This window comes from Oncorhynchus mykiss, chromosome 30 (genome assembly GCF_013265735.2).
Source record: "Oncorhynchus mykiss isolate Arlee chromosome 30, USDA_OmykA_1.1, whole genome shotgun sequence".
NCBI lineage: Eukaryota > Metazoa > Chordata > Actinopteri > Salmoniformes > Salmonidae > Oncorhynchus > Oncorhynchus mykiss.
In genome coordinates, this window is record NC_050570.1 from 9,050,665 (window position 1) to 9,062,332 (window position 11,668).

General features: G+C 40.9%; 1 protein-coding gene across 2 annotated transcripts; it reads right to left on the minus strand.

Annotated features, from left to right (window-relative positions):
• Positions 1-66: 66 nt before the first annotated feature.
• On the minus strand, positions 67-11,627 carry LOC110521267 (SIN3-HDAC complex-associated factor). Of its 2 annotated transcripts, XR_005040982.1 has the most exons (7): positions 11,470-11,627; positions 9,338-9,465; positions 8,846-8,945; positions 8,567-8,690; positions 7,871-8,021; positions 3,005-3,353; positions 67-1,091 (listed from the first exon to the last, which is right to left on the minus strand). XR_005040982.1 is itself a non-coding variant. In XM_021598723.2 (6 exons), exons 2-6 carry the CDS (start codon positions 9,463-9,465, stop codon positions 3,080-3,082), a joined length of 777 nt encoding a protein of 258 aa, XP_021454398.2. In that variant the 5' UTR covers positions 11,470-11,627; the 3' UTR covers positions 67-3,079. The 2 variants fall into 2 exon arrangements, 1 of the variants encoding a protein (XP_021454398.2); XM_021598723.2 differs by having other exon boundaries at positions 67-3,353.
• Between the last annotated feature and the right edge of the window lie 41 nt (positions 11,628-11,668).

The window sequence follows — 11,668 nt, forward strand, 5'->3', positions numbered from 1 at the left end:
AAAGGAGCATACAAGGTTTTTGGGAATATAATAATCATGCCAGAAACATAAAATCCGGACTCAAACTCACAAAATTACTTTTATTGAAAGACTAGTAAAAAAAAAAAAAAAAGTACATCATCATGTATAAAAATACAAAATGTCTAGAGCAAACTTGGTAAATAAATGCAAGTGCATAGCAACAATACATGCATGTAGCGCTAAAGCACTAAAGCTATTTTAAGAAATGCACAATTGTAAATTGCTCTGGTGAAGAGCGTCTCCTAAATGACAAATGTAAAGCTAAGTCGACTTAAATTATATTCAGGTCATATGCAACATCACAGGGAAAAGATGAGAGAAAAGTAAAGTTTTATTAATATACATCTAATTAAATTCATATTTCAACAGGCTGGATACCTGATACGGAGGTACAGGTCCAATCAAATGTTTGTTTATAACATAATAAATTACTACACGATAATGTAGATTTAAAAAAAAAAGACAAGTATTGATCCCAATATTTCACAAATACTGTTATAAATTGTGAATTTCTGACTAGAACACTGCTCGTTTAAGAACTACATTAAAGCTAATCATATGACAGAACTACCAAACTTTGAATGTAACATCTTTAAGTTATTACAGTGAGAAACCAGAATAAAGTAATATGGGGAAAATGCTGTAATACAAATAAATATGAAATAAATAACAAAAACTGAACTAGAAAGCCGTCACCCTCCATTTAAATATGTACACATACATACAATCCTCCCTATGTTATGGCTCATTAAAACAAACAGATTTTAGTGTCCTTTTAATGCCACTAATAGCCTACAAAATACATTGAAATTATCAGGTTTGCATTTCAAATTGAATGAATTTAATTGTGCTTTGGTTGTTTGATGTATGCTAGTATATCGTGGTTGCTTAACTAACCAAGGAATGAGGAATCCTAAGTTCAGAACATAATAAGTCCTCAAAAGTATAAAATGATTAAATAAAGATCAATAGCATTGATATACTGTATGTATCACAAGTAGGCCATCCATTTAAATCTGAAACACCTGCAGCACCACAAGAGGCAATGTGGCTTAAATTATGTGGAAGTCCTGCAAAAAAACAAAAACAAAAACACTAATACACAAACCGTTTCCTCAAAACAATAAAAAAAAAACAATACACTTATTGACAACAGGGGTGCAGATTTAGAATGTTGTGCTCATGGGGAGAGAAAACACTTAGAGGGTTTGATTTCTGAGGCCACCCATACATGAAATGTATGCATGCATTACTAAGTCGTTTTGGATAAAAGTGTCTGCTAAATGGTATACATTACATTGTAGGTCTAGGTTGTTGCAGTAGATACACTGTTTGTGTGTATGTATGTATGCATGCATGTGTGCGAGTTGGTTCTTCTATACTTGTGGGGATTGAAAACCCCCAAAAGGATAGTAAATGAATGGAAATTCTCCATCGTGGAGACATTTCCCACATCCCCATGAAGACAAAGGCTATTTTAAATTCAGGGGTTAGGTTTAGGGTTACAATTAGAGTTATGGTAAGGGGTTAGTGGTTAGGTTTAGGGTTACGGTAAGGTAAATTGGATTTGGAATGGAAATAAATGTTAGGTCCCCACGAGGATAGAAGAACAAAACGTGTGTGTGTGTGTGTTAATTACATCATCCTGTCCCCTTACTGACAGTAAGAAAAACTCAAGTATAAAAGTTTACCACGCTCTAGAACTCTAGAAGGAATAGGTCATGATCTGAACTGGTCACGATTGTATTTTCTGGTGTATAATACAGCAGATGAGACAATTTTGCGAATTTGTTCCCCCTTTTAAATAAAACAATACTTTGTGGCTTCGGGGCATTATGTCTGGAAAATACGAATAAGACTTCAACAAAAATTGTAGTTATGCTTTTAAGGCCATGCAATAGCTTATTAGACTTATGCATCTGATCTACGGATATTTTGGATGAGAGGGGTTATTTTCTTCGGCATTCATGCAAAACTCACTAATGTGTTGCTTCTCTTCATTTTGAAAGCCTAAGGCCTCCATTAACATATAATAAGCAGGAGAAAACTCAAACTTGCACTAACTATTATGGTCTCAAAAGGGACATTTCACAATTTTCAACTTCATATTCATCATCTCCAGCGCCACCTCAAAAAATGAGAAAAAGAAAATCACGCTTCGATGTTGTGTAGTTATAAAGATAGAAACACTTTTCTTCCTCTGATTTAATCCAGAAACACTTTTGACATGATCAGGTAGTTCGTTTCCTAACCTTTGCCTGCGCATAATTGTTTTCAAAAAGATTCACGATGTCAAACGTTTTTCATCCGGAATCCAGATGGTGTGCGTCCTTTAAGACTACAAAACATAGACAGACACCTGCCGTTTTTAAATATGTTGATGTTTGGGGTGATGCTGGAGATAATAAATGTCACGTTGAACCTTTTTGAAATGTCCCTTTAATATCATCCCTTAGTACCAACACTGACAAAACACTGGCGCTGCCTTCCCTCACTAAATTAAGGCTGGTGTATTGGCTGTTGGTGGTGTATTGACTGTTGGTGCTGTGAATAGGCCTTTCTCAACCGAGGCCGATATATAAATATATACAGGCCCATATAAAGAATCAATAAAAAAAATGGTATAAATGCAAATGTGTTTCAGTATAATACAAGTGCTACTGTACGACTGTAACCTGTAAAAGGTATGCTGGTGATCAGTCAGAGCTACAGCATTTCATGTCAAGGAGAAAAACACACCAAGAAAGGTGTTCGAACATTTGCAACACGTAGGTACTACATGACTTGCCCAATAAGAAAAGCTAATTTTCCGTTGCATGCCCGGCCTAACGAACATGAACCCAGGACAAGGAGAATACCAAGTACAAGACCTGATGGTTTAGTCAGTCCACAAGTTACCAAACTAACAAACAAAATTACTGAAAAAAAAAAAAAGTCAAAATGGTTTTCAGCTGCTCGTTGACTGAAGGAAATCAGACCTAACTCATTTTTATAAGCGCTTGTAAACCAGAAGCACTCCCAAAGGCTTCCTCAAAGATGCACACACTGTGGTGCAGCGTCACCAGTCTCCCTCCTCAACGGTCTGAGGTGTTGTCATGGTGACCTGTAGCTGAGGAGTCTCTAAGCTCTTCTGGCTGTTTGACCTCTTCACCTCCTCTTCCTCCTCCGTCACTTCTACCACCTCCACCTCTTCTTCCTCGTACCCTTCCTCCTCCTCCAGCTCCTGCCGCTGCCGTTGCTGTTTTTTGCGGCAGCAGGGCTTGAAGAGGTGGGGGTCGATGAGTACCTCCCCAAACCGGCCCTTGTAGATGATCCCACAACACACCCTCTGCCTAGAGGAGGAGCAAAGGGGCATGGGATTATTCCTATGATACAGACAGTACATCCAACCATTCGAGATACAGACAATTATTGTTACAGACACTAAGCATGTGCACATATAAAATACAAAATAAATCCTCCTTCGATGGCTCATCTTTCTTTCTTTCTCTTGCTTTCTCTTTCATTCATTCTTTCCTCTCTTTTATCTAACTACCAGAGCAGTGGTGAGGATGCGCATCTGGTGAAAATTAACAAGGAAGCTTCCAGGCTGGAGAATACAGATGCAGTGTTCTGTTAGGAGGCTCATGAGCTCACAGCACACACACACACACACACACCACTGCATTGTGTGAAGTTTATTGTTTTTAAATAAACTGGGAAAGAGTGGCCACACACATACAGGCCATAAAGGATAATGAATTAATGATGTACCACCTTATCGACTGAAGACTGTATGAAACTGTATGAGTGTTATCAGACATGGGGGACACAGGAAACCAGTTACAGTCACTCAGATACAACCTACGGACACATTCTTCCTGTTTATCATCCTCACTATCATTGTTCTCAGAGGAATAAATCCACTTCAAAAACACTTGTGACCATGGATATGGGAGGCTGCATAAGGATCAGAAGACTTCCCACATTTATTCCGCACTAAATCAATACAAACACTGACTAAATAAGTACAGACAATCTACCAGAACAAAAAATTAAATATATATATATATATTTTAAGTAGGGAAAATGTATTAAATGAAACATTTGGACAAGGCAGTCATGAACATTCTACATGTCAGAGTTTGCAGGACAGAAAGGGATGTTTTTCCCCAGACCCAGATTAAACCTCGACTTCATATACCCGATTCTGTGTTTCCAAACATTGCCGCACAAGGGCGATGCACACAAGTTGGTGGTAGAGCACGGGGGAGTTGTTATAGAATGCCAGCAAAAAAAAAAGCCTATATTTACATGTTGCTTATGAGTAAATTTCACTCTACTTTTGGACTATAATTGGATTTTTAAGGCTCGTATGAATGTCCTGCTTAATAGAATGTTTGTGTCATCATCGCAAATAAACTGCATTATACTCAAAAAAAATAGTTCAACTTCAACCAGTAAAACGGCTCTTTCGCTAGCTTTTGCAACAGCCTATGTCAATGAGCGTTAGCATTCTAGCTAACAACTGCTGCATCCAAAATAGGTATTTTGCAAAGATCACAACCAAAAATAATCTTAACAACTGTTCAAGCAAGAATCAAAACATCATTGTAGCGTATGAGAACCTAAAAAAAGTGAATTTGTTTGTAAATCTAGGCTGTTGAAAATGCGCAGATGGCTTTCTTACTGAAGCCAAGAGTCGCGCACATCTGTGAGTGACGTCAGTGTGGCGTGTACTGGAAAGGGGTTGATTGCACTTTCAATGGATATTTTCAGTCCCGGACAAGGTTTAAACTGTGTCCTGGGAAACTGGTCCATACTGTCGGTCAGGGCATGTATATAAAACGCAACATGCAACAATTTCAAAGATTTAATGAGTTGCAGTTCATACAGTGGGGCAAAAAAGGATTTAGTCAGCCACCAATTGTGCAAGTTCTCCCACTTAAAAAGATGAGAGAGGCCTGTAATTTTCATCATAGGTACACTTCAACTATGACAGACAAAAATAGAAAAAAAAATCCAGAAAATCACATTGTAGCATTTTTAATGAATTTATTTGCAAATGATGGTGGAAAATAAGTATTTGGTCAATAACAAAAGTTTCTCAATACTTTGTTATATACCCTTTGTTGGCAATGACAGAGGTCAAACGTTTTCTGTAAGTCTTCACAAGGTTTTCACACATTGTTGCTGATATCTTGGCCCATTCCTCCATGTTGATCTCCTCTAGAGCAGTGATGTTTTGGGGCTGTTGCTGGGCAACACGGACTTTCAACTCCCTCCAAAGATTTTCTATGGGGTTGAGATCTGGAGACTGGCTAGGCCACTCCAGGACCTTGAAATGCTTCTTACGAAGCCACTCCTTCGTTGCCCGGGCGGTGTGTTTGGGATCATTGTCATGCTGAAAGACACAGCCACTTTTCATATTCAATGCCCTTGCTGATGGATGGAGGTTTTCACTCAAAATCTCACGATACATGGCCCCATTCATTATTTCCTTTACACGGATCAGTCGTCCTGGTCCCTTTACAGAAAAACAGCCACAAAGCATGATGTTTCCACCCCCATGCTTCACAGTAGGTATGGTGTTCTTTGGATGCAACTCAGCATTCTTTGTCCTCCAAGCACGACAAGTTCAGTTTTTACCAAAAAGTTATATTTGGGTTTCATCTGACCATTTGACATTCTCCCAATCTTCTTCTGGATCATTCAAATGCTCTCTAGCAAACTTCAGACGCGCCTGGACATGTACTGGCTTAAGCAGGGGGACACGTCTGGCACTGCAGGATTTGAGTCCCTGGCGGCGTAGTGTGTTACTGATGGTAGGCTTTGTTACTTTGGTCCCAGCTCTCTGCAGGTCATTCACTAGGTCCCCCGTGTGGTTCTGGGATTTTTGCTCACCGTTCTTGTGATCATTTTGACCCCACGGGGTGAGATCTTGCGCGGAGCCCCAGATCGAGGGAGATTATCAGTGGTCTTGTATGTCTTCCATTTCCTAATAATTGCTCCCACAGTTGATTTCTTCAAACCAAGCTGCTTATCTATTGCAGATTCAGTCTTCCCAGCCTGGTGCAGGTCTACAATTTTGTTTCTGGTGTCCTTTGAAAGCTCTTTGGTCTTGGCCATAGTGGAGTTTGGAGTGTGACTGTTTGAGGTTGTGGACAGGTGTCTTTTATACTGATAACAAGTTCAAACAGGTGCCATTAATACAGGTAACGAGTGAAGGACAGAGGAACCTCTTAAAGAAGAAGTTACAGGTCTGTGAGAGCCAGAAATCTTGCTTGTTTGTAGGTGACCAAATACTTATTTTCCACCATAATTTGCAAATAAATTCATAAAAAATGCTACAATGTGATTTTCTGGATTTTTTTTCCTCATTTTGTCTGTCATAGTTGAAGTGTACCTATGATGAAAATGACAGGCCTCTCATCTTTTTAAGTGGGAGAACTTGCACAATTGGTGGCTGACTAAATACTTTTTTGCCCCACTGTATAAGGAAAACATTAAAATGAAATAAATTCATTAGGCCCTAATCTATGGATTTCACATGACTGGGAATACAGATATGCATCTGTTGGTCAGATACCTTAAAAAACAGTACGGCATGGATCAGAAAACCAGTCCGTATCTGGTATGACCACCACTTGCCTCATGCAGAGCGACATTTCCTTCGCATATAATTGATCAGGCTTTTGATTGTGACCTGTGGAATGTTGTCCCACTCCTCTTCAAAGGCTGTTTAATGATGCTGTATATTGGCGAGAAGAGGAACACGCTGTCGTACACGTCAATCCAGAGCATTCCAAACATGCTCAATGGGTGACTGGTGAATATGCAGGCCAATGAAGAACTGGAACATTTTCAGCTTCCACGAATTGTATACAGATCCTTGCGACATGGGGTCGTGCAATATCATTCTGAAACATGAGGTGATGGCGGCTGATGAATAGCACGACAATGGGCCTCAGGATCTTGTGGTGGTATCTCTGTGCATTCAAATTGCCATTGATTAAAATGCAATTGTTTTCTTTGTCCGTAGCTTGTGCCTGCCCATACCACAACTCCACTGCCACCATGGGGCACTCTGTTCACAATGTTGACATCAGCAAACCGCTCACCCACACGACTCCATACACATGGTCTGCGGTTGTGAGGCCGGTTGGACATACTTACAAATTCTCTAAAACGACGTTGGAGGCGGTTTATGGTTGAGAAATTAACATTCAATTCTCTGGCAACAGCTTTGGTGAATATTCCTGCAGTCAGCATGCCAATTGCACGCTCCCTCAAAACTTGAGACATCTGTGTTGTGTGACAAAACTCCACATTTTAGAGTGGCCTTTTATTGTCCCCAGGACAAGGTGCACATATGTGATGACCATGCTGTTTAATCAGCTTCTTGATATGCCACACCTGTCAGGTGGATGGATTATCATCTCGACAAAGCAGAAATGCTCACTAACAGGGATGTAAGTGTAGCCGATGTGAAATGGCTAGCTAGTTAGCGGTGGTGCGCGCTAGTGGCGTTTCAATCGGTGACGTCACTTGCTCTGAGACCTTGAAGTAGTGGTTCCCCTTGCTCTGCAAGGGCCGTGGCTTTTGTGGAGTGATGGGTAACGATGCTTCGAGGGTGACTGTTGATGTGTGCAGAGCGTCCCTGGTTCGCGCCCAGGTCGGGGCGAGGTGACGGACGTAAAGTCTATACTGTTACATAAACAAAATACTACACAAAATTTGAGAGAAATACGCTTTTTGGAACATTTATGGGATCTTTTATTTCAGCTTATGAAACATGGGATCAACACTTTGCATGTTGGGTTTATATTTCTGTTCAGTGTAGTTTACTGGGAAGATCCTCCAGCCTTACCTCTTCCAGTAAGTGAGGTCCAGGAAGGAGAAGACAGGGGAACGGCTGGAGCTAGGGGAGAGTTCTGTGTCAGTGCCCTCGTCTGAGGGGTTGCTGTAGCTGGGAGACTGGGCCGGCGAGGCACTGGACGTGGTGCTGTGGGCATCAGAGTCTGGAGAGGCGGTAGAACCATAGATGAAGTAAGTTATACTGTAGTGTACATTATTTGGTAGAACGCAGCAGGGGTATGTTCAGAGTGGGAATGTCACACAAAGTTTGAAACATCTCATCCGCCAGAATATTTACATAATAATTAGGTGGGTGCTTATATTTGTCTTATACAAGCGTGTATAATATGCATGCGTGAATTGAAAATGTGCTATTTTGCATATCCCAACTCCCCCTGAGACACCCTTGGAAAGTGGGGCCACGGCCAGCCATTATCAATGGCGACACTGGAGCAATTAGGGTTAATTGCCTTGTAGGCTCAGGGATTCGAACTAGCAACCTTTTGGTTACTGGCCCAATGCTCTAACCGCTAGGCTACATGCGGTTAGGCTACAATACAAGGATACTTGTGAAATGAAAAAAATTTCACCTACCTCAGTGCCTCAGCACCTGAAAAGCACTGAGATTGGGTCCTTATGGTTACATTGATCTATTACTGAAGTGGTCAAACCCCATTATGTTTATGGTTGCATTGATAACAGGACTTACTGTTTCTCTTCAGCTCTTTCTGCAGTCGGCTGATCTCTCTTGGCCTGGCTCTCTTGGAGAGGGACTTCAGCTTCTTTGGCCTGGAAGACATCTTTAGGCTGGGGCCTCCTCGGGCATCAACCACCTAAGATAATAGAGGAGGGGAGAGAAGTGTAGAGAGGAGGATAAGAAAGAAAAGGAGATGGGAGGATAGGAGCTCCTCTCTTTTTGGTGTTATTCATAACCATTTTCAACAGACAGGTGAGTGGTGAAGAGGAGATCAAGACATGTGGAGCTTACATGATTCCAGCTTTTCTTAGACCCCACTGGGAGTTTCTTCCATCGTTTCACAAGGAGTACACAGGCATTGCAGATTTCACCAGACCGAGTTTCACACAATCTACATGAGGGGAAAACATGTGAAATATGGGTTAAGCAGGACAATGTGAACCATGTCAATATTATGGTTCCGAATGTCATTACATTTTGGTTACCAGGACATATTTTATTTTTATTAAAACCATTTTAGATTAATTCACATGTAGTTGTCAACTCATAGGGACACTTTTGTAATTGTGAGTGTGTATGCTTGGGATGCAGAAATACTACACCCGTTTCCTGCATACGCAATGGAAACAGAACTGAATGTGACATTTCATTGACTCCGCTCCGTTATTTAAAAAAACAACAACTATATTTTGTACAATGCCTGCAGCAGACTACAGTCATTCTATTTTTACAACGTGGAAATAGACTATAAAGCCGCGGTAATTGTCAGAAATTCTTGCTTACCCGAAACAGCTCGTGAAGTCCTTCTCGTACCGCTTGCTATCCGTGAAGCGCGAGCTGGAGGACTTGGCGCGGCAGATGCAACAGCCGTCTAAACTCCGGTACATCTTCGGCTTGTGAAAGCCAAACATCTGTTTTCGAAAACAAAACAGCAAAGGCAATTTGCAGTTTATTAAAATGGAAAAAATATATGCAATAATCATAATGAGAAGGATTGGCCTATAACAGGCGATGGTTAGCCTACATGCCTGTTACATTTTGAGGTCATATATATTCTCCCTATTAATGGCTTATTCAAACGTTATGCAAAATATTCAGCTTGTGTACCAACCAGCGGAACAACAAGCGAACATTTCAATGTGTTTCTATATGGAGATGGTTGATATAGCTGACTTTCAATATTTTTTAGACGGTTCGCGAAATAAAGCGCGCTAGATGAAAGTGAGCGCCATACTCTGACCCAAATGGGACTGAATATAGGTCAGCTGTCTGCACGTCAGACAGATAATGTCCCCCTGCCGCCGCGCTCTTATCGCCCTCTGAGATTTGCATAGCTCCCGCACCGATATGGCAAAATACAACACATCATAAGCTAGGGCAAACCTGTAAACTCTGGTTTTGATGCTAAAGGACAGACCCGCCTGACCAGTGAATGAAAGAGGCTAATGTGATGAGACCTGCTTGTGTGAATACCTCGTGGTGCAATAAATTGTTGGTGCAATAAATTGTTTAAAAAAATGTTTATTTAAAAAAAATAATGGGGGTATGGTTTAATTCTAATCTACATTTAAAGTAGATTGTATCTTGTGTTGACATGCAAACCCCATCACTAAGCACACGGAGGCCTTCAAAATAATCATGCGGCAAAACCGTGAGCCGCGCCCCCCATGCTACTTGTTTTGCCATCGAAGCGGCAGTCCTTCGGGTCTCTTGACAATGCAGTGGTACGACCACAGACAGTAGCAGGATAATACAGTAGGCCTGTGTGCGGTAACTCTACATGGCAACACACTTCAAAGGTGGGGAAGGGGGAATGAGGGCGGTGTGTGTGATGCGCTATCATGTGCGAAATATTTCGAATTTTAAAGTTGTAAAACGGACTTAACATCGTTAATCATTCAAACTGACTGTTTAAAAACTAAAAACTCTTCGGTCATGATTAAAAAAAATAACCTTTCCAACGAGGAAAGAGTACTGTAAATCGATACGTTCACCGCCCACTTTCGCCAGGAAGCATGGCACACGAGCAGCCTCATGCGCACCCATTTTAAACGGAACCTTTCAACCCGTCGTCGGTCGTCTACCAGTCCATAAACTCGATTGTCGATGACACAACCGCATTATCAAACTTATTTCAGAAAACGGACATATTCCTCTCCAAAACGATACAATCATACATCGGAACAGTCTTGTAAATGTGATCTTTACCCTTTGTTATTTAAGCGATGCCGCGTCACTGGCCAGTGCACCTCCAAACACGCACCAAGTTCAACGCTTCGGTTAACAGTGACAACGTACTTCAATGTTATTGAATTGTGGTTGAACCTTGCCATCATTTGGTTAGGCTACTACTTGTTTTGTCGTGATAGACGCATCCATGAATGTGTTGACACACGGAGTAATCGCGTATAAACTCATCTCGGGTGGGCGTGATGGGAGCTCGAACTTGGGCATTAGTTGCATCAGTATACTATGCAGTCATTAATCAGAAACGGAACATGCATATTTCAACATTGCAAACTTAAAAATGGAATTAGAAGCTATGAATTCACCTATTCAAAAATCACAATTAAAACGAATTAATAATCAATACACCATACAATAATGTACAATGCATAGAGCTAAACAGTCAAGGGAATACAATGCGTTTAGGGCCAAATCTGCATTAAACATGGTTGCAATCGTTTCACCAATTATTATTTCAATTTAAACTAGCCTATAAAAGAAGTGGTAACATAGTAGGCATATAAATGCTTAATTCTAACGGTGACATCAATGTTAATTGTTCTCCCTCAAGTGAACAACAACTCGAGCTTACTTGTTTTGAATCATAGCCTACAATAGCCAAGCAAACAGACACCAAAAGCTTGCACAGTTTGAGTAGCTTCTTGAACAATAGCCAACACAATTCTTACCTTGATGCAAATCGAACGTAGTTGATACAAAGTAATAACCTTGAACACGAGTCGTTACAATGTAATTACTCTCACAATTCACGAGCAACCAGCTTTCTGTTGTTGACGTCTCGCTGGCTGTGTCTGGGACTGTGTAGTTGTGGACTCACTGCGCGTGCGCCCCATCAACGCCTCCATTTTCTGATTTTCTTCAATCAAC